This window comes from Drosophila teissieri, chromosome 2L, assembly GCF_016746235.2.
Source record: "Drosophila teissieri strain GT53w chromosome 2L, Prin_Dtei_1.1, whole genome shotgun sequence".
Classification (NCBI taxonomy): domain Eukaryota; kingdom Metazoa; phylum Arthropoda; class Insecta; order Diptera; family Drosophilidae; genus Drosophila; species Drosophila teissieri.
The window spans coordinates 830,527-853,037 of NC_053029.1; the positions used below are offsets into that span (position 1 = coordinate 830,527).

A 22,511-nucleotide genomic window follows, 5' to 3' on the forward strand; every position below is an offset into this window, starting at 1 on the left:
AAGGAAAAGGCGAAATTTGTTGCAGATAAATTTAGATTTTCCGAATGGGTTTCGCTGGCGGGAACGGAGCAACAAAAAGAGTGTTAGTTTGCAAGTTAGCTGAAATGTAGTTTCTACCGAAAGAAACTGTATTGCGAAATCAATTTTAAAAGTGTCTGAATGCTTGAAACACTTTTCTTTCAGGCTGCAAGTTGGATACATTTTCTGCACCCGATTTCTCCCAGTGCACGGGGCCAAGCTCGAGATGCTGATGGCTGCCTGGTGCGTGTTTCTGAAGTTTTGCAAATTGCCCGCACACACACTCGCCAGTTGGCCGGTGGACAATGATAGATTAGCCACCCCATCCCTCACACTTTCGGTCTTTTTGCCGCTTTTGGCCTTTTCGTGTGCGCTCGAGAAAACTTCAATTGGCAGTGCCAACATTTCTTACAACAAAATTAAACTGTAATTGAAAAAGTCAATTAAAAAGTTTCGCATTTGCTTCTCAATGAGCGCAGTCAGACATCCTGCCACGCCCACGCCCCGTCGCAGCCCACAAAGTAATGTTTGCTGCACAGCTTGCGCCTGGGGGTATGCAACGAAAAAAGGATGAAAAGCCATGGAGAAAGCGAAACTTTCTCCTCTGCCTCCGCCTCCGTCTCCGTCTTCGCATCCACATCCGCCTGCAGCGCCACCCCATCGCACACTTGATCCCTGCGGACTTGTGAATAGAGTCTTCCGTTGGATTGCAAAGTGTCAATTAGCGTGAAGTTTCCTAAACCCAGTAATTGTGCACAATTAGGGAGGCACGGCTTTCGGCAAATACCCAATGGCGAAACTATCATTATTATATATGTATGTATCCCATACGTAAACATCTGCCAGCACAAAGTGAGTAATCATTTCTTTAAGAAGCACCTACAGTTGAGTAATTATTTGGTCTGAAAACCTCTTTAAAGAGTGTGTGGCTGTGTTATCAGCTCGAACACTCGATTTGCCGAAGGAAATACCGTTCAATGGCTGTATTTTTAAATCATTTATGAGTTCTACGGGATTTGGTAGCATGAAATCTGTTTGAAAAATATGCTTCTGTATTTTTGAGCATACAATTCCGTTTTGTTTGTAGGGAGAAATCGACAATCGCACGAGCAGGATAAACACTCCAACCATTTTGTAATTTCGGAACAGAAGTGGAAAAGATAGAAGTAGGTTTAAAGTATATCGTATTTTGCCACAGAAACTGACAATCCAAAAAGAAAATGTTAATTGAGTGAAAGTGAAATATTGGCAATGCCAATCAAAGTTTATGCTCAAAAATTCAAATAAATGAAACACTATCTGTACATTTTGACAGACACAAAAGATGCGGTTGGAGATTAGTTTTTTCAACACTCGAAATTCATAACGAAATTTGTCCAAATTGGACGGCAAGTGCAGTGGAAAAGCACCAGCAGCAAAACTTTAAAAGAAAAATACATTGAAATATATCAGCAGTAATTGGCAAACTTGATAGCCAGGCAAAAACGGCCAGGAAATACACTTATTACACTTTAATTAAACATAAATTAGGAAGAAGGGTTTTGTAATAAACATTGATAAGTTAAGAAGGTTGCTTAGATTAATCTGTAAGATAAAAGTATTCTTAAAAAATAATCATCATATATTATAGCCATTTTGGAAGCCAGTGCATGATTTTTGGTTGTTTTTTGTTTTTAAAACTAAATTGAGCACCTTTAACAGCATTTGGAAACGGACGAAGATGGATCTATTCAGAGCGGAAGTGTACAAAATTCAGTACTACCCCTTAACCCCTTGGTGGCCGCCGTCCAGAATCCTTTATTTAAAAATGCAACAAGCAACGCTGAAACTTTTTGTTTCTGATTCGCAGCACAAGTCGATAGAAGCAAACAAAAAGCGGGGCAAAAAATGGAAGTGGAAACGTGGAAAGGGGAAGGGGAAAAACTGGCAGCCAAAAATGCCAAACAAATTGATTGGAATCGAAAACGAAACGCAAACGAAAACGATTCGAATGATTGACTGGCTGACTGACTGACTGCCTGATGGATCGACGGACGGACGGATGAACGAACGGACGGACATACGGACGGACAAAATATGATGGCTTATGGGGGTGATGGAGATGATGGCCGAGCTGAAATGTAACCGAAAAGCGGAGACTTTGATTGCCCACGTTCGAGGCTCACCTTCGAATTGGGGTTCGCAAAACATTTTAGCCCGGAATTTAATTTGATTGCCCGACTCATGAGCGTGCCAATGAATAAACGGACAAACGAATGGATGCCATTCGCCATTCATTTTTTGGCGAATGCAATTACGCAACGGGCTGCAATGCAAATTTGTGCATCGCCTCCAATTGTTGTCTCACTGCTCACTCATCGAAAATGCATTTGGCATTATTTGCTGGCCGTCGCCCGAAGGAGACTTCCGCCGCCATTCAATTCAAATATCGCCTCGCATAGAACTCAATCGAATCGAATCGAATGGATTCGAGGCGAGGAGAATCGAGGAGATTCGAGCTGAATCGCATCGAATTGAATGCACGGACGTCTCATCCGCAGCGCCCTCACCTCTTCCGCTCCTCGGACGCTCTTCCGGTGCACTGAGAAACATTTTCATATATATCCCTTTTCATATATACGCTCTGAAATCTCTGTTCCTCCCCTGTAGATCGTCTATTACAACAGAAGCTAATATGCAGGACAACAGTGCTTACAACTTAAGAATTCCAGGAGTTGCAGACTCTTTTCTCGCCGTGTAGGCTCCGCAATGACAACGGAGGCGATGGCAAGCCCGCAGCTCACAATGCAACTCATGAAATCGACAACTCGACGTGTTTATTCACTGCATTTCCTGTTGATATTCAACAAATGTCAGCCGCACCTCCACGGCCCCTCTGCGTCTCCGAGTCTCTGGAGGAAGCAGGAAGCGCATTTGCAGCGCTTTGGCAGGACATCCCGTCGAGGAAGGGGGCGCGGAGGCGCGCGGGGAAGCGGGAAAAGCCTGGAGCTGTGCATTGATTTTTGCACTCATTGTTGCCACGCCAAACAGCAGGTCCTGCGAAGCCACGACTTCTATGTATAGGTGTAGCATGATTTGCTCACAGTCGTTAGAACAAGAAACTGCGGAGTGAAAGAAACTTTCTGACTGAGCTGGCAGGGAATTGAAGTTTACATAGCAGACGCTTTTAATTTGGTTAGGCCCAAAACAATCAGCTGCACCGAGTGCTATCCAAATGTTATTTCAAATCAAATATGAAGCGGGAGTACAGCCCAAACTCCCCAAGTACCGAGCATAATTATTGACTCAGCCAGGACTCCTCCTGGCTTTCGCCAGCCACTTTCGCCTGCTTTCACCACCCAAGGCCGACTCCACTGCGTTCGAATGAGAATTTAATTTTCATAAATATTTCCCACTCGCAGTCGCAGATTTAAGCTTCTGTTGCAGTTGTCGTCATCGCATCGCCATCGCCACTGCCATCGCCTTGCTTTGTGCGGTTGGTTTCCCTCCGGTTCTCGGCACTCGGTTCCTTTGGATTCGGAACACCCGGGTTTTCCGCACAACATGTGCCGCCCCTCAGGCGGTGCCACGCCCACTGCAGCAGCGGCAAGTGCGTCAATACGGGGGAAAAAAAAGCTGAGGGTAACGTGGCAGGGTGAAAACGGTATGAGTGGGCGAAACGTGAAAAATTTAAACTAAAAATGTTTTATGCATGGGCAAACCACAACAAAGCGCGTAAATGTCATTTCCTTTTGACTAAAAGGATACTTTGAAATTGAAATTGTGGTATTTTTTACACACCCACACAGCTGCACTCTCGCCGGGGGCAGAACCTGCAGGACCTGCAGGCTCCCTCCATCCAGGGACAGGAGTCCAGCTGTCCACTGTCCTGCTGTCCAGCTGTCCAGTGTCCTGCCGTCCAGCTGCCGGCAAAAACGTCAGCAATGCCTTTGTAATAGTTGTAGCTGCTCCCCCCAATTGAGTTGCTGTTTCTGTTTGGCCGGCTGCAGTGTGCGGCCATCGAGCGATTTGAGTGGTCTGCTCATGTGAGCAGCCATCAATGGGTATGGGCTAAGGCAAGTGCTTCGGTTTGGTTTGGGGCAAGGGCAAGGGCAAGGGCAAGTGCTTTTTGGGGCGAGGACACACCGAAACAAGTGGCGAGCTGGATAACAAGCAGCAGCAGATTTGACACAATGCAAGGCTATCTATTTATACATAACCAAATCGTGTTCGACACTCAGCTGACAGATAAGTTCACGCAATTTGCGGGAGTATCTGTTCGATGTTGACAGCTTATACCGCAGCTTATCAGAATTGGTAAGCACTGCTGCATAATGCCAGTATAATCCGCTTTTCTCTCTGTGTATTAGAAGTGCGGAAGAGAACGCACCAATACCACGCCAAGTGGCGCAAGGACCAGTGCAACTATTGTACAAACAGTATACTTTGCGGCTAATTACGCCTGACAAATGGGGGCGGAATGATGCCACGCCCTCGGGCTAACACTGTTTTTCACACCACTGCACAGTGTTGACTGAAAGTGGCTGGCTTTTCCATTTCAGGGATTCTGTGAGGGGATTTGGCGGCTCAGCAGCGGGCTTCCACTGCACACTTGCAGACAAGAGGTTGGATTTGCAGCTATTAAAGTAAGTAAAATAAAGTAGAAGCCTTTACAAGCTCAACATATTCAATCGAAAAGGTGTTCTAATTGCAATTTCCTTGTGCCACAGAAACAAAGGTGTCCAAAAGTATGTAACGCTGTATTCTAAAACAAAGCCCTTGAGAATTTCGCCTGTAATAGTTATCAGAGCCCAAAGAGCATTCGCACGCTTAATGTGAAGCCAGGACTTTTCAGCAAGTTCTCAGTCCTCGGAGCCATCGAGCCATCCTGCCATCGACCACTGTGCCTGTGAGCTTTGAAAGTGGAGGATGTGGGTCGGCGAAGGAGGAGTGGCGGAGGAGGAGCATTGTGCCTGTGACAACGAGCGACTAAACATCACAATTGAGTGCGAATCGGGCGGGGAAAGGGGTCTGCTCTGAATGCATTTTCCGACTGGCTGCGCAGCACTTGCACTTGCAAAGCGGGAAAGTGGGAAAGCGGGGGAAAACTTGTCGCTGGCAGGGCGAGGAGTGCCAATTATCGGCATTTTGCATTTGGAATTTGTGGCCAAGGCAGTCGGGCCATGAATTATTATGCCGAAAAAGTTTCGAGACTGAACTCTCTCTGGCATGGGCATTGGGTTGGATTTGGTTCTGGCACTTCTCGTAGTTCCCATCTTCTCGGTCCATAAACCCTCGAAGGCTCCTTCTGAAATATTCATGCGTGTGGCGACAATTATGCCAAGTCCTGAGCAAAGAGGCCAAATGCCACGGGTAAGGCAAATGCAACACAAGAGCTGCAAATGCAAAGGCAGCCCTGCATTGTTTCTACTTCACAGTCTTTTTTGCCACACTTGGAAAAATAGCTCAATTTTCTCTTCCCTCTTGCGTACATATGATACTGTAGTATACTGCAGTGTTTCGTTTATTAAGGTGATTAAGATTTTATTGATCCTGTTTTTAATAGCTCCTTACTCCCCGGTCACAGATGCTGCGACCGAACTTCTGGGCGGAGTGCACCTGGGCCGCTTAAGATTTTAATGGGTTAATATTTGTCTCTGTGCATCTGCATCTGGTGGCGCTTTAGGGGTTTTCGGGGTTTCGGGGTAATTTGCGGTTGGCCTTATAAATTGGACCGACCACAACACGCGCATAAAAGCAGGCAGCAGGCACACAGAGACAGAAATCAACCATTCGCCGCAGGCGGCGCGCGAAGAAAGCGGGAAAAATGAGGAAAAGTGAAGAGAGAAACGCGAGGAGAAGCGGGCAAGGCGAGGAAAAACTTTTACGAGCCTCGCAATGAGCGGACAAAAGTTTGCTTTACGACAATTATGGTGACCAAAGAGCGGGGCGGGGTCGATGCGAAGTGCGTTTTGGGGACGACAAAGTTCAATTACGGTCAACAAATTGTTTCGCAATTTGAAAACACATTTTCATAGTTTCTTCTGGCCGGCAGCTCAGGGAAATGAGGAAAAGCCAGCCCCCTTTTTAAAGCCCGATTACAGCCGCAAAGTATGCAATGAAAAGCCCGCACAAGATTTAATCGTGATTTGCGCATATTGCGTAAAATTGAATTTTGAAGTAACACAAAAGTTGCCTCCAGAGTCTTAAGTGGGACAAAGGGCCTGGGAGCCAATGGGCGTGGCAAGCCGGAAAATTTCTAAATTCAAGTTTTCAAATGAGTGTAAGCTAAGTGGCGATGACAAAGTGACTGCAAGTTTGAGATAATGGATAAACCAAAACTGGTATTATTTATATAACTGTATCAAAAGTATCAAATTCTTGTAGTAAAGTGATGCAAATATTCCGATTCTTGGCCCCAAAATCACGTTTCCATCTCCCCGTTCTCTGCGAATGCCAGTTGCAGTTGGTCGAGCACTCGTGGCACCGATGTGTTTACATGTTGTAGCAGCTGGCAGCATCGAGTCCTCCGAAGCGTTTGAGTCCTTGCCGCATCCCTGCACTCCGCCACCTCCTATTGCCCCGAGTTAATTGTGGACAGACTGCGGGAATCGAAGGGGAAACAGGGTAGCAGGGTAGGAGGGAAACAGGGCAGCTTACATCACTAAATCCTGGCGTGCTGTGGAATAATCTTCAAGTCGCCGCTTCCCAACCTCCGTTCCTGCTTTCAGCTGCTTCCAAGTAGATGCAACTATTCCTATTCCGCCTGGCTTCAACGATATTCTGTTTCCTTTGCTGTTGTTCTGGCATTATTATTTTTAGCGAACACGTTTTTAATTTCATTTGAAATTCATGAGCTGCATTTGCCTGCTGTCCGGGAACCAAGAGGAGTGAAAGACCTTAAAGCTGCAATTGAATTCGCGCCGCGTCGCGTCGCTTCGCGTTGCGACGTCAAACAGCTTTATTCCGGTCTGGCGCAGAATTCAATTTGGGGTAGCTCTTTTAATATGCGACGTCTTAGACATTGTTTTCCATTTCCATCTCCTAAGCGGCTTTCCTCGACCTTCAGGTGCTCCGCTCGCCAAGCTCCAGGCTGTGGGTTTCGTCCTTCTTTTCTGGTATTGCCCAGCAGAATGGCAGTTTTAATTTAATATTCATAAGCAGCAGTTAATGAAAAACACTTGAAGTCATCACACGGGGCCCGCACAGCAGAGGCGACACATGTGTGACGGGCCCACAACTTCTGTCGATATTGCGTTGTAACGCATATAATAAAATGTCAAATATGCTTGACGCAATTTAACCGCAACCCCGACCACCCAGCCCCCAACTTTGCCACTCGACGACTCTGGAGGACCCTCGGGTTATCAGGTGGAGGGAGGACCAGGACGGGAACGACTACAATATCGCTCAATGGGACTGCGACAACGTCGATGTGGCCGACGTGGCAGGTAAAACGGCAATTCCCGTCTTCAGTTACCCATTGCAGCTGCCCGGGAAACGGAGCCCTTCAGCCGCCAATACTCTATCCCCTGGAAGGTATACCACTGCCTGCAACAAGTGGCAAAGGTCTCCCTCTTTAAGTTAGAATATGTTTATTCCAAACGACGTGTTTCTTTTTATGACACAGCCTCGTACTCTTCGATAAGACTACCCATCTATGTCAAATATCATTCAAGGGAATCGAGGTAGGAGCTCGGTTTCTTGTAGCAGGCACCGCCATATCCGTTAACCCACAACTTCCGTGCTCGGCATCGCTTTCGCTGTTATTGTTATTAGCATAAAATGGTACGTGAGCGTGGCGCAGGTTGAAGGCCAATCTTAAAGAGCCAATCAGAGCCGAAGGAGGGAGGAGGAGGAGGTGCGGGGGAAAGCGCTTAAAACGGTTGGCAAGTCAATCTATCGATTTTCCAGCAGCACATTTTTCACCTTCCAATCGAAGACAAAGGCGATGCACGCCATTTGTTGCGGCCGCAATGAGATATTGCCCAGATATCTGGGCGAAAGGACATTGCATGCTGCTCGGTAACCGGAGAAGGACGAAGGACGAGGGCAGAGGGCAGATGGGGGGAAGGAGGGAGGGAAGGAGCCGACCTTGTCCCTCCGGCCATTCAGTCAGCCAAGCAGGCAAGCCAAGCAGGAAAACAGTCAATAAAAGTCCACTTACATTTCTGCCGACATCTCAATTATTTTCCTTTCTCTCACACACGAAAAATGCAAAGGGCTCACAGGGGAGGAATCCTTCACCTGGCGGAGCACTTTGAAGGCCTCTACGGGTCCGATTCTTGTCTGGCTTTGACACCTACATTTTCGCCAGCGACGATAATTCAAATTAAATTTCGAAATAGAGTGGAGCGGGGGGAAATCATAAATATTTTACAGATTCCTTGGGGAGCTCATAATTTGAGGTGGCAAAGGATAAGACTCTACTTGTAATTGATTAATTAACAGCAGGCGGTGGAAAGCAGTGGGAAATTACAAGGAGCGTTTAAGAGAAAATTACATTAATTTATAATGCGACCACAAAGCTGGGATAAAGTAAAGTATTTATCCATTGATTTCGAGTCATTGCTTTAAACGCCATAATCGCACTTTGATTAGCATTCCTTTTTTGTTTGATTATTTAATTGGAAATTTTCGGGTTGGCGTGGGAAGTGGACTGTGATCGATTAGCGACAGGAATTCATAATGGGAATATAAATGAAAACGACACACATTTGAAAGCTTAGTGCATCTAGGGCAGACGTGACTTGTTGCCCGCCAGGAGTGACTCGAGTGAACGCTCGAAAAATCAAACATTGCGATAAGCGATAAAATGGATTAATGAATCGAGAAACCCTCAAAGCGAAGTGGGACAGGCAGTCGGGAGTCCAAAGCCAAATGGATCCCCGAGGAGCTCCAATTAAGCAAAGGAAAACGGACAAACATTACGGCGAAATCGCTTTATTCTTGAAGTTGTTCGAAAACACTCGAAATGAACAAACCCATTTGAGCAACTTAAGATGATTACGGTGCGTTTTGAGCCGGGCACACGACAATGCCAAACAATTCATTTGGCGAGCGGATTTCTTTCGCTCCGCCGGGGATAAAACAGCCGGGAAACGGAAAACGGAGAACGGGATACGGAATACGGGAATCCGAGCAGAGGGTTTTTTTTCGGAACGGGATGGCGAATCCCGTCAAGCTGGCATAATCTGCGCTCCGCTTGCTTATTTGCATAAAATAATTGAAAGGCGAAATTTAAAAGAATCAACAAAGGCGCCAAAGCCGGGAAAACAGTGGAAAGCAGACGAAACCAAGGGAAAAACGCACTCGAGAAAATCCCCTGAAAAAGGAGCCCGCCAAAACGAGAATTCGCGAACAAAGGCGCACGGTCAAGTGAGCCGGACTGCACCTTCGAGTGCACTAATTACGCCGGAGGCCAGGCCTCTGCTCTACACTGGGAGATAAAAAGTGGGTTAGTAATGATATGGATGTATGTTATATGGTGTTTATCTCATTTAACATATTTAATGATATTATCCCTAAGAGGTACACATAAGTGCAGTGATTCTGCTGCTCATTATATTCCGTGGAGTACCCAGCCATCATCTCCCTCTCTATTCTCAGCTGGATGGGCGGGATCCTTGGGTTTCTGTTCTTGTGCCTGGTTAATTGGACTCGCACCGCGATATCTTTGTTTGCTCCCAATGGGAATCGGGATTGTTGCCTTCTGCTAATTGACTAATTGCGGGGCAGGATGGGGAAATGCTGGAGGAGATGCCTGCCAAGTGTCGCGGCAAATCATTCACTTATTCAATTTGCCAACGATGCGAACTCGATTCGATTATATGGAGATTCCGAGTCGGATTGCAATTCTGCCGTGCAATTAGTTGCAAAGAGGCACTTTGGACTCGGAGGTGGAAGTGCAGGGGGGAAATTCAATTGCCGATGCCATCTTCGACGAGCAATTGAATGGAATTAAATCCAGCACACTCGGCCAATAATAATAACCCGACTACACGTGTCCATCCAACGCTCGTTACGTCCATCGATGCTCATAATTGAGTTAACTCTGCCGCTCATTCGTCCTGGTGGGCGGTGCAATCACGGCACCACCAGTCCCTTTCGCTGCTCCACTCCGTGGTGTCGGTTAATTGACAGCGACGTATTTAAATGGAATGCCCGGCGATGGACAACGGATGGAGATGGCGACGGAGGAGGAGACGTCATCGGGGTGGACAAAATGTGAGTTTATTGCCACGCGTTAAGCGCCTCTGTCAGCTGGATTTGCCATGTTGGCACAGTGATGCCATCGCGGATACAAGTCATATGCTTGCCGCTCCGTGTGAGTCCTTGAATCAACTGCAAATTGTTGCTTGCTCTTAAGCACCTTGTAAACCCACGTGATTTCCGTGTGATTTGTATTTTGCATTATCCATCACTTGGCTGGTGGGCAGCACTGCTGCTGACTGTCGTCTCATCAGCTTAATTGAATCTGCGCCCAGCAACAACGGCACCAGTAGTGGGATAATATCCGTGGAGTCAGGCTGGAGGTGGCCATGGGCATGGGGTGCAGGTATATGGGGTGCCAGGTGCTGTCGAGGATTGCTTACCCAGTCGGCGGAGCGAAGAGGCGGCGGCGGAAGTCTTTGTAATTTAAATTCGCTGTCGAGATTGCTGACGCGGCTCCTCCGCGGGGAGTCCTTCGCCAAAATAAACGTCAGGTAGACGACATAACGCATACTTTTTTAATTATGCAAAGAGCCGGCGTCTCCGGGAAACCCGAGAGCAGAAGCAACTGATTGATTGCCGACAAGTCCTGGCTGCTAACGAAACAATTGATGACGACCGAGGCGGCGAAAGTGATGCTGACTGGGCTTACTCCCTCCAAGCTCCACCTCCACCTCCTTCAGCCTCCTCCTCCTTGTGCCTTCAGCACCTCAAGCGTAAATCTGACCAAGCCCGCTAATGGCTTCCAATCCGCCGCACTCCCCGGACTTCCCGGACTCCTCGCCCAAGACGCGCCAAAGGAACTATCGATGTCGCGTACTTTCCTCGAACGACAACAGCAGCCATTACACTTATTGGAGGACACGCCTCCTCCTTCGCAGCTGCTCCTCAGAGTCTTTAAGCCCTCTTCACAAAAAGAGTCTTTAAAGATTCAACAACGTGTTTGAGGCAAACAGGATTCCCTGCCAGGCGGAAATGGCCGGAAGTTCATTTCGTGAAAGCTTCGCCAGCGTATCAGCATTTTACAATTTATCTTGAAGAAAACTTTTTGCTAACGGGAAATGTTTATAATCCCAACTATACTTTGGGCAAATATAATGAATATTTAACATATTAATTTTAGGTGGATTTCACTTATATTTATTTACATAAATTGTTCATTTGAAGAGTACTGTGTGTGTATATAAGGGAAACCCAATTAAAGTAATATATGTTTTTCAATCGAGTGTGGCATTAGGATGGGGATTCCTCGGGATTTTCATTTGCAACAATATTGCTCTGTCCAATCGCATCTGTCAATCCGGGCTCATGTAGAGTTTTAAACTTCAATTTTCTTCAATTCACTCAACTTTCACGGTGAATGCTATCGAACGGAATCCGATTTGCCACAAGGACTTCGTCAGCACCTCCCATCCACCCATCCAACCAGCCACCCATCCACCTATCCTCCCACATTCATTGCCCTTTCCGGCAACTGCTGACAAGTTTCGAATTTCCTGGCGCTTCAATAATAATAACCGGCACTCCATCTCGCCAGAAGGAGGAGAAGGAATGAAGGATGCACGGCTGCGGGGCCTGAACCCACTCCCTTCTCGGGATTCCCGATTCCCAGAGCTAGACGCGATCTGCCTTGGCTTCCTAAGTCCGCACACATCGCTGCACATTTATTTCCGGCAAATTAGGCCCAGCACGGAACACGGCATCCCACGCCCACGTTCCCAGCCAATCCAGATCCACACCAGTTCCGCCATCCTGCAAGCCGCTTTTCGATGCGAACTTGACGTTGCTCATACGCCCCGTCGACCCGGCGACCTGGCAGTTCGACCCCGAAAGCCAACCGTTGTCAATGCGAAAACATGAAAATGATAACGGACAATTTATTGAAGCGCTCAGCTATACATACCGACGGTCAGGGATTGCGAGCCACGGTCCCTCAGAAGTTCCAGTAGCCCCCAAGTTCCAGAAAATGCTAAGATACGCCCAGCCAAATGCGAATGCCCATGATTATTATGATTTGTCGATTCCCGGCCACTGCCTCCTGCCTCCTGCCTCCCGTTCCGCTCGTATATTTCTGCGGTATATCAATGCGAGCTTGTTTATTTATTACATTTGCCATGCACTCTGCAAAAATATCAACAGATTCTACACTGAGAACTGCCGAACTAACTAAAACTGAAATGAAAGGAAATTTGGTGTTTCTAGAAAGCGCTTAAAGTTCTTCCTCTGTAGTAATTCAATCCCAAAAACTGGGTTCGGGTTTGCTGGCACGAATCCCGGCCGAAATTCATTTCATTATCCACACACAGATACACACACAATGGAAATGCCGGCTTTTTCAACTTGACAAATATGCATCGCTCTTGAAAGCGAAGCTGTTTTGCATGTATTTGATTTTCTAGGCAATCCGGGGGGAATCCCCCGCCAGTCTGGCCGGAGGATCCCAACCCACAGGCCCACAGGTCGGGTTTTTTTGGCAGCCAGCTGCCGGGCGAAGGTCGGAGTTCCCAGGAGTTCCCAGGACCCCGACTTCAACAGCTTAGCAGCCCGTGTCAATGGCTCAGTGCGTGAGAATTTGTTGCTGTGGGAGCTTAGAGGGTGGAGCCGGGAAATCGGAGACGGGAACGGGAACGGCAGGTGACAGGTGGCGGCGCTCACCTGAGCCACATACATCACTGGGAGCCCCCGGTCCGTGTTTAGTAGACAGTTTTATTTACGCTGATGGCCATAAATATTTGAATTACAATATAATATTTAAGCCCGAAGCCAGCCTCAGCCTGTGTTACTTCGGCAGCGCTAGGGGTGAAAGATTTATGGCTGCCGCAAATCTACGCCAGCCACTTAATGCATTTTAATTTATTAAGCTGTCAATCTGCCGGTGCGGAACAGGCCCACATCCGCGTCCGTATTCGCATTCGCATCCGTCTATCCATCCGCCATCCGCACAGGTGTGCCTTAGCACGTGTGGATGGGATTTGGGCAGCGAAGAGTTATGCGATTTCTCCTGGACACGAACGGAATCCAAGTTAACTGCATTAACCAAAGGGGAGGAGGGGGAGCCACAAGTCGATTTTCAGCGGAGGATTCAACACAGCAAGCAAATATCCGCGCCTCAAATGGATACATAATGTATCTTGTGGATAAACAAGTTCCAATACCACTCCGTTCCTATGAAGATAGGTTCTACTATTGATATACGTTTATTATCATACGCGTTGCGTGCCAAGCCACAAGTTAGCTACTTTTCTCTCGGTGCAGGCAGGATAAGTTGACAGTCCGACGTCGTTGCTTGCCATTCACTTGTCGCCTGTCATCCGTCAGTCCTGCGAACTGAGACCTGAGTCTCCATGTCGTCGGTCGCTGCAAGTCGTGTGCCAAATGACCAATTTCAATTAGAGATGCGGAGCCGGAACACCGGAGCTTACAAGGAAGCACGCAGCACCCACACGCACCATCAAGTGTCCTTGGGGGACAACTACACAGAGAACTACTTGCACTGCCATCAGGTCACCACATAAACAGGCAGATCGTTCTGTTCATAAACACATCTGCAGATAGAGTTAAAGGCACTTCATTTGAATTGAAAGTTCTGCATTTTTGGCAGAGTCTAAGAAGTATTTGCTGCAACTTTGTGTGGCATTCCTCAGCTTAAGCTGACACTTATGCCGCACAAAGAGCGTCGAGTGGAATTTTCGCAGTGCAGCCACACACTCAGCAATCTGCTGGCTGTTTAAATATGAGCAACAGATTAAAACTTAATTTAAAGTTGACCCAGCCGGGCTTCGTGTTTCCACTTCAAGTTTAATTAATATGTTAAGCCCGTAAAAGCCGCTTCGGTAAACTAACCCCACCAGTCGGTTGTTGTTGCTCCGGTGTTTGTTTTTTGTGTGCCACCCTCCACCCTTACCCGAAAAGGAAACCCCTCGAAAGCTTAGGCAAACAAAAGGTTGTGGCATTCCATGTAAAATCCACCCGAACACGGAAGATGAGGCGTCTTCAACGATTTGATGGGCTTACATGTGTAGCTGGCTTGAATACTCGGCTTGAATACCAATTGTCTGGCGCTACTTTCGACCATTCTACTTGCGTTTCATCTGCGTGTGCAGTGTTAATCCGCAAAATCGGTAGAACTGCGGCTGCCATATCCAGATACGTACAGATATATACGAGTGTACGGCTATAGCTGTGGTTTTATGCATTGTTCTAATGCGTGCTTAAAGCGCATTTCCAGCATTTCAAACTCGTCTGCACGCATGAGTACCCACAGCTGCGGTAACATAAATAGTGGTCGCCTCCCAGCCGCCGATTCGCGGGGCTGCTTGCTAGTTCAAAAACTATAACAAGTCGTTTAACCAAGGCATAGTCTGTACAAGCAGCTGCAGCATTGATATATACCAGGCATACGCATGTGGCCTCCACTGTGGATTTGCATGCGAATGCAGCTTCCAAATTCACGAACAAAGCACAAAGCACCACTCGACAAATGCGCTGTAATTTGAGGCGACAAGTATGCAGGAAAATTTTAAATGCATTTCACGCACTGCGGCTGACGCACCACTCCCCCACTCCCCCGGCCCCAAACCACTCCCAAACCATCCCACTTGTATTCCCCCGGTAGCGCCTCCATTCCTGTCACGGCCGAAAGTGTCGCCAAGCGGTGGCTGTCGCTGGCAGCCAGTGTCCACTGTGGCACACAGAAAGAACAGATCAGTACCTAGCCAACATCGAATGCATTGGGTGGATACTCACACTGCTGCGTCCCTTTGATATGTGAATAGCTCATAATCAAGGGAGACCATGACATGCGGGATAGCAAACTGAATAACACCATTAGCAAATGGCAATAACAAGTTTCAGTTCCAATAAACACCCATGTACTTTAACTGAAGAAACAACAGGGTTCATTGCTGCATATAAGGGTTTCTTTCAGTGCAGATGGCGTTGGCTTGATTGGAGTTGGACCAGAATGTCCCTTTTGTGGCCTCGCCCACCAGCCATGTGGAGTCTCAATTAGTGCCAAGTGATTTATCCAATTTGAAGCAGGAGAAACGCTTGACAGGTCGACACGCGACTTCCTGATTAGTAAAATTAAACTCGAATAACTTTCCAGCAATCTCACGTCAAAGGATCAGACACGAACGTTTGCAATTGAATATCAAGAACTTTCTTCCTTCCTCAGGATACAGTTGAAGTTTGCTCAAGGACCGACTGCTTTTAGCTATTATATGGCAACTCAAAGGAACCACTTTTTCCAGGGGTTTCTAAGTAAATGATATGGAGTTTATTAATAAGAAATATTTCCGGAACTTTACGTTTTCACGAATTAAAGAGAAGGCTTTTTGGTAAAGCACATCCGCACTCCTGTAGTATTTTGAGCAGGACTAACGCAAACAGTGCGAGAAATACATAGTTATTTGGACCGGTATAATTCGGAATTCAGAATTCAGAAAAGTATGCAAAACTTTGTTTCAGAATTTAGGCTCATTTGCATAGCAGTCGCACCACAAAAAGTCAACATCTCCAAGTTCTTCACACCATGGGCACGAGAATAAGAATATTAAAATCGCATCTTGCTTGAGGTGTTCGCTTTATAAAGCCATTACCAACTATCCGCAGGACGAAGGCGGGGCCGGGTCCTGGGCGGTGGTTTCTGAACAGTCCGCATGTGTCGGCCGGCATTTTAACACTTTAATCATTGAAATGCAAATTCCGAGCCGAGTTTTAGCAAGACATGCGGCAGAGTAGCAGCACATGCATGTTAACACGGCCACCGACTGGCACGCCTCCTGATTCTGGAGGGGACAGCTCAGGAATCTGGCCGGGATTTAGCATATCTGAGACCCACGCCACACACGGAGAAAATGTGTATCCATTCGGCGAAAAATGCTGGTTATTCGATACAATGCAGTAGATTTTTGAATCTCGTTTAAAGTATGCACCGAGTTTTAAACATGGAAGTCCGATGGCGGTTTTCTGGGTATCGATTGAGCTTTCCGCGCTTTCAGTTTTGTGGCATTTATTGGTCATTATAAGATTGATGTCAAAATGATTTTTCCCGTGCAGGGGAGAACATTTCGAATTCTGCCTACTCCGCAGCCGAGTTCCTTTTGGACCCGGAAAATAATGGAAATGCAGGACCCGGCGAGCGAATAAATTAACCTGGATCGCATTTATATTCGAAAGTAGTGGCACGGTGATGCTTAAACCTGAATTTGCCGCAGAATGCTTCCTTTATTGCACGTAAATAAAGTCATAAAGTCATCATTACAGCCGCGCCAACAAGGGGCACACGATAAGGAGCACAAAGGACCAACTTTTGTGACTGCGATAAAAATTCGCAAATGCGCACAAATTACTCAAAACATATTAAAAACTGCGTCCCCGCCTCAACAATTTGCCCAAAACGTTGCACAAATTAAAAACCCTCTCGAAAGAGCGAAGAGATAAAAGGAAATTCCATTGTGGCAAGTTTTCCCGATGAGGAAAAGTGCAGTGGAAGCACAACTTTCGGGGAAACCGAAAAGTGGAGTTATTGAGTGTTGGTAGCAAGTTTCCTTCGCCGATACGACATGTGAAAAGTTGTGTAATTCAGTTCGTGAAATATACTTTGAATTTGGCGTTAAAAATAAGTTGCTTGGTGTTATGAATTGTGATATTTGAATGGCTACATACATCCATATGTACGTAGTTCGGTCAATTAAAATCTGTATATATATTATAATATTTTAAATACACCTATTGCCAGCTGATTTACCGTCGCATAGTAAGGAACTCGAATACCCTATACCTACCTACGTTCTAATCATACAGGGGTTGGTATTCCCGAGCTACCTGTAAATGGTCACATATGTTTTTGGTCGCCAATTTTTGTTTGTAATTATAATTTATCCAGGAAGGTGTGGAAAGTATGGATAATGTCGAAGAGGCAACCGAAGCAGCCTTCAAACGGCTCCAGGCGATCATTCCCCAGGTGAAGCGGGCCTACGAGGAAGCCATTGGACAGATCTTCTCGGATTTAAAGTAGGAGCCGGGGTAGTTTATAAATTGAACCAGCACTTACGATTGTGTAGCTCCTCAGATCTTGAATCCTGCGCCTCCATCCTCGAGGCGCACGAATCCACAAGCCTGGACACAGAGCAAATAGTCAGCAGCACCCGGCGGCTCATGACCAAGGTCGTCCTGGATGTCAACCAGTGCTTCTTCTCTGGCAACGACGTGGAGACCAAGCTGACCACTCTGGAAATGCTCAAGGAGCAGTTTGCCCCCCACAAGGGCAAGAACTGGTTGGTTAATAGTTTTACACAGTTGGTTGGTTATTAAGCAGCACTTCCCATGGTATGTAATCGAAATCCGCAGGAACTTCAACAGTCTGTCTCCCGAGGAACTTACTCGCCCGCTGCGCATGCACAACTTGGACCTGAGCATCAAATTCATGGAGAAACAGCTGCAGATCCAGGAAAAGGAACTTGAGGCATGTATTTAGGTGCATGTGCCTTCGATTTTAAGGTATAATATCTTGGATTTCAGATTGCTATGACCAAAAGCATTGCAAATCGACAGCATATAGATGATGTCAACGACGAACGAGTAAGAGTGGGATGTATGATGAAGGAGCAGATGGCCGAGTACCAGGAGTTAAAGCCTCGGTTAATGGAAGTTGAACGGCTGATGAATGAGCAAGGAATGTAATTGTATAAATAAACCATATTATGTTTTAATGCTCTTAATATGTTAATGGTTGCTGGTTGTTGAATACATATGATTTTCAAACTTACCGCCACAGCTGGAATTAAATTCGACGGGCGTTTTCCAACACTTGCATACGTGTGCACAGCTGACTTGCCGGCAAATGAAAACATTGAATAATATCCCACAAGCATGCTGAACTTGTCCGTGGTGCTCCGGGTGCAAACCGCCCGCCATACGGCTTCATATGCCACAGCGGCAGCGACGGCGACAGCTAAGACGCAAGCGAAGCCCCCAAAGGCGAAGTCCTCGAGGGACAAGGCGAAAAAGCAGAAGGAGGAGCCCCTAATCTCCTGCAGAAGAAAGGAGTTCGATTTAACCCGATACGAGCGGACAGATGCCAAGTTTGGGAGCCTTGCGCTGGCCTCCAAGGGCTGGCTGCACAACAAATCCAAGGGAGACTTCTTCATTCTGAACGCCAGCGTGCGAGGTGAGGAACTGCAGCAGGAAATGCAGGCCGTCGATGAGTTCCTCGCCAGCACGGGGATGAGCATTCACCCACAACTCCTAGAGAACCTGCGAGTCGAGCTGGGCGTCAAACTGCTGACGGGAATCCAAAAGCAGGGAATGCCCATTGTCCATGGAAAGGAGCACTGCCTGATTGCCGCCGAAACTGGGTGTGGAAAAACTCTCACTTATCTCCTTCCCATCGTGGACAAACTCCTCCAGAGGGAAGAGATCGCCGAACGAAAGCTCAACACTCCCCGTGTCCTGATCCTCACGCCCGGCAGAGAACTAGCCACGCAGATTGCTGGAGTCACGGAGAAGCTCACCCAGGGCACTAATCTCAAGGTGCAATCCCTACTTGGCGGCAACACCAAGCAGCTCATGATGAACCCACAGTTCGCGGAGGTGGACATACTGGTAGCCACTCTGGGGGCACTTAGCAAACTTGTGACCACAGGCATCTATCGCATGGAGCACGTTCGACACCTGGTTCTAGACGAAGCGGACACCCTGCTAGATGATACATTCACAGACAAACTCACCTACTTCCTCAGAAGATTTCCCGTAAGTCTTGGTTGTGGATTCCCAAAGGAGCCACTTTAATTAGCTGCTTTCTTTTTCTTATTCGCCAGTTCCACTTGGTGCAAAAAGAAGATGCTGGCACCCAAATGATCCTGGCCTCGGCCACCATGCCCACGAACACCAGGGAGATCCTGCACAAAGTCATCGACGTGGACACCATCCGGGAGGTGGTAAGTCCGCACCTGCACCGTCTGATGCCTCATGTGACGCAGAAGTTCCTGCGCATGTCGAAGGCCGATCGACCCGCCACACTCCTGTCACTCGTGAAGCACGATCTTGCCAAGCGTCGCCCCCTAATCGTGTTCAGCAACAAATCCACCACCAGTGACTTCGCTTCCATTTTCCTGAACAACAGCGGAGTGAACTGCCTAAATCTGAATGGGGATATGCTGATGAAGATCCGTCTGGGCCGCTTCGAGCAGTTCCAAAACGGGCACTGCGACGTCCTCTCCACCACCGATGTGGGCAGTCGTGGCCTGGACACCACTCGAGCACGACATGTGGTCAACTTTGACTTTCCGCTTCATGTCTCTGATTACATCCATCGATGTGGCAGGATCGGGCGGGTGGGCAACATGGACAAGGCGCTAGTCTCGAACCTGATATCATCGCGCCGCGAAATCGACGTCGTCCAGCGGATTGAGCACGCAGCTCGAACAGGTGGACTTTTGCCGAATGTGAATGCCAACATCCGAAACATTATCAACAAACGGATTGTGGCCGAGATGAAGGCTGCGGGCATTCCCGTACCGCCGATGGGGTCACCAAATGGACATCAGTCTCAGGAAGAAGCCTTTTAGTTCTGCGTTTGTTATGTATTGCGAGTAAAGTTGAATCAGTATGAAATCATCCTTAGTTTAAAGACCAACTTGAACGAATTGCCTTTCGAAAGAACGGAGAGGGAGACTAGAGTAAACAAAGAGTTTTATTGAGATCCGCAGGTCTCCTCCTGGACCTCCAGAAGGTCTCGTAATACTTTTCTAAGCCGCTTTCAGATCCTCAGGTAGTGATAGCCACTGATGGGCGACCACTTTCTCACGTTCGTCAGCGGCTTGAAGAGTTTTCGTTTGGCGATCAGAATATCGGAGCTGGCCCCGCCACCCGCACCACCGTTTGCTGTCGACGAAGGCGAGTCTGCCGAGTGGGGAGCAGTCGAAACCTTCGGCTTCAGCAGCACCGGGCGGCAGCCTGCGAACTTAAAGCGGATGTTGCCCGCGCAGTTGAGCTGAAGATTCGGTGACTGGAGGTCAGGGAAAGCCTCGCAGAGAGTAGGCTTCGGCTTGAGTGCCTTGCTAGGATCGTCCCCGTGGCACATGGCTGCCGCAAGAGTACTCCACTCCAGCCGACGCACTCCCGGCACTGATTCAATCCTGTAAGCGGGTTGTTTGGCCTTCACATACCGCCTAGTTACCATCTTTTCATAGGCTTCTGCAATAATCTTTAGTTACTTAACAGTTTTTCAAGGAACACTCTAGTGTTTCTTACGCGCATAGTGGACCATGAAGGGCTGCAGAGCAGCACCGCATCCGTGCTCCAGCCATTCATACAGGTATACGTCATCACGGCCGCCGAGGAAGATGGCAGCCGGAGCCAGATCTGGCCATAAGCTATCCGGGATTTCCTCGACGCGAAGTTTGTAGATGTAGGGAATAAACTCACGAAAGGCATATTCTCCCAGGGCAATAAGCCCACGGACTGCTCTACTGATATACCTAAAGTCTTAATTGAGAAATCGAAATATTAGGATCCAAGCTAACAAATAGAAAGGATTCGTTACCTCTCTCACTGCAAACATGCCGGCCCTCGAAGAATCTCGCTAGGCGTCTTTTGATCAAGAACAGGCACTCTGCTTGTAGGTAACCACTTTGAGATGCCAGCTGTCCTATAGTTTCGCACAGCTCGTCTACCAGGCCATTGCCGACTGGACTGGCAAAGTAGCTGGACAGGTGTTCTGTCTCCGGCTGGGGATTCACCTCTTCCTCCTCCGATTGCAGCTTGTAGATTGTGTGTTCCATTGTGCTTTCACCCGGAAACATCTGCGGGTCCTGCTCCTGTTTATCGACTTCCATGACATCCGGATTTTCCTGAGTTTCCGGATTAGGGCACTGCTCTGGCTCAACCTTCAGATCTTCTTCAAACTCCATTTTGATGGAGGTGGTTTGTCCTGGATCTGAGTCGACGGGTGGAGCCTTGATGGTTTCGTAGGGCGCCATTAGCTGACTGACAAGTACCTCCGCCAGGTTGAAGTACTCCGGCCGGCAGGCATTGTGATTAGCAGTGGCGTTGTAGTTGCATGCACGGAGTAGTCGCCAACACCTTTGGCTCAAATGGTCCTGCTGCTTAAAGGCCAGCAACTGGACCATCTTACTCACTATCACTCGGTAGATAGATCCCATCAGGGGCGTCTGAAAAGCATGGCAGACAGCGGCTGTCTGCGATTTGCTGTCCGCAAAAAGGGCTGCCGTAACCAGACTCTGGACGCACTGCCTTAGCTGATCCGTGTGCTTATCCTCCACGGGGCAGATGCTCTGAAAGTCTACATCATCGGGTGTGCACAGATTAATTTCCTTCTGAAACTCCGCGCTCAGTTCGAAGATCTTATCCGAGTGAAAGTAAAAACTGCCGTCATAATCGATCCGATCCCAGTCGCTGTCCATCGCACCCAGCATGGGCGGTACATCGGCGTCTTTAAGCACTTCGTTCACCAGATCGTAGGTTACCACTCCGCCCGAGTGGCGAGAGTATATTTTGACATTCTGAGAAATCAGTAGGTTAGAGAGATTAAAGAGGTGAAATACGGCGGACATACATTGATTAGCTCCCAGACTTTGTAGGAGGCATCTTCCGCCAAACGGGCGCAAACATCCTGGGACAGTTCGACATCGGTCTGGTCGTGCTGCTCCCAAAAGATCTTAATGCTGCGCGGATCAAAGCCAGCATAGCTCTTCTGGTGACCCTAAAGTAAGGAGAGTTGTTACCATGAGAGTGCCCAGAGAGTGGTATCCTCACCATTCGACTTGAATTGCCGGAGGCTTCTGCGCCCGCGATGCCGCCTGCGAGTCCGTGCCCACCGCTTCCTGCAACCGCAAATGAGGCGTCAAACAGATTGTAGTTACCCAGACTGGATGTTGGCGTGGTGGGCGTTGTCACCATGTTTAGGTGGGTGGGCGTGGCCGGCAGGCTGCCCACTGCAACGCCCCCGCTCACTGCGGATACGGAGGAAGATGATGCGGATGCCGATAGGGAATTCTTCCCAGTCAACTCCAATTTCGCCGACTTGGATCGCGACTTGGTAGACTTCTTGCTGACCTTGCTGTGCGATGACTTGTTCAGCTCGTCAGGGTTGCCGGCGCCAGAGGTTTTCATCTTCTTGGTTGTATATAATACATAAATGTATATATTTTCATCAGTTGGTAAATAAACAATGAAGCTGCAGCAAAAGATAAACAAATCTTGCAATTATTAGCAAAAATATCGATGGTGCCAACAACTTATCGATATATTGATGAACACTCGACTATTTTCAAGCC

At 47.8% G+C, this 22,511-nt stretch overlaps 3 protein-coding genes across 3 annotated transcripts; 2 read left to right on the forward strand and 1 right to left on the reverse strand.

Annotated features, from left to right (window-relative positions):
- The first annotated feature begins 17,047 nt into the window (after positions 1–17,047).
- On the forward strand, positions 17,048–17,910 carry LOC122617507. The gene is made up of 4 exons (XM_043793395.1): positions 17,048–17,226; positions 17,277–17,489; positions 17,563–17,677; positions 17,734–17,910. The coding sequence occupies exons 1-4, from the start codon at positions 17,114–17,116 to the stop codon at positions 17,893–17,895; spliced, it is 603 nt and encodes a 200-aa protein (XP_043649330.1). The 5' UTR covers positions 17,048–17,113; the 3' UTR covers positions 17,896–17,910.
- Positions 17,911–18,055: 145 nt separating this feature from the next.
- Positions 18,056–19,848, forward strand: LOC122617469 (probable ATP-dependent RNA helicase DDX28). Its single transcript, XM_043793337.1, has 2 exons — positions 18,056–18,963; positions 19,032–19,848. Exons 1-2 carry the CDS (start codon positions 18,085–18,087, stop codon positions 19,779–19,781), a joined length of 1,629 nt encoding a protein of 542 aa, XP_043649272.1. The 5' UTR covers positions 18,056–18,084; the 3' UTR covers positions 19,782–19,848.
- LOC122617458 lies at positions 19,842–22,432 on the reverse strand. The gene is made up of 5 exons (XM_043793325.1): positions 21,991–22,432; positions 21,791–21,937; positions 20,759–21,737; positions 20,467–20,700; positions 19,842–20,409 (listed from the first exon to the last, which is right to left on the reverse strand). Exons 1-5 carry the CDS (start codon positions 22,345–22,347, stop codon positions 19,973–19,975), a joined length of 2,154 nt encoding a protein of 717 aa, XP_043649260.1. The 5' UTR covers positions 22,348–22,432; the 3' UTR covers positions 19,842–19,972.
- Between the last annotated feature and the right edge of the window lie 79 nt (positions 22,433–22,511).

Coding starts and splice junctions, on each gene's coding strand:
- LOC122617458 (XM_043793325.1), bottom strand. CDS start 22,347: ATGAAAACCTCTGGCGCCGGCAACCCTGACGAGCTGAACAAGTCATCG. Junction 20,701..20,758: donor GCATGTTTGCAGTGAGAGAG/GTAACGAATCCT, acceptor TTCTCAATTAAG/ACTTTAGGTATATCAGTAGA. Junction 20,410..20,466: donor CTTCATGGTCCACTATGCGC/GTAAGAAACACT, acceptor AGATTATTGCAG/AAGCCTATGAAAAGATGGTA.
- LOC122617469 (XM_043793337.1), top strand. CDS start 18,085: ATGCTGAACTTGTCCGTGGTGCTCCGGGTGCAAACCGCCCGCCATACG. Junction 18,964..19,031: donor ACTTCCTCAGAAGATTTCCC/GTAAGTCTTGGT, acceptor CTTATTCGCCAG/TTCCACTTGGTGCAAAAAGA.
- LOC122617507 (XM_043793395.1), top strand. CDS start 17,114: ATGGATAATGTCGAAGAGGCAACCGAAGCAGCCTTCAAACGGCTCCAG. Junction 17,227..17,276: donor CAGATCTTCTCGGATTTAAA/GTAGGAGCCGGG, acceptor ACGATTGTGTAG/CTCCTCAGATCTTGAATCCT. Junction 17,678..17,733: donor TCCAGGAAAAGGAACTTGAG/GCATGTATTTAG, acceptor CTTGGATTTCAG/ATTGCTATGACCAAAAGCAT.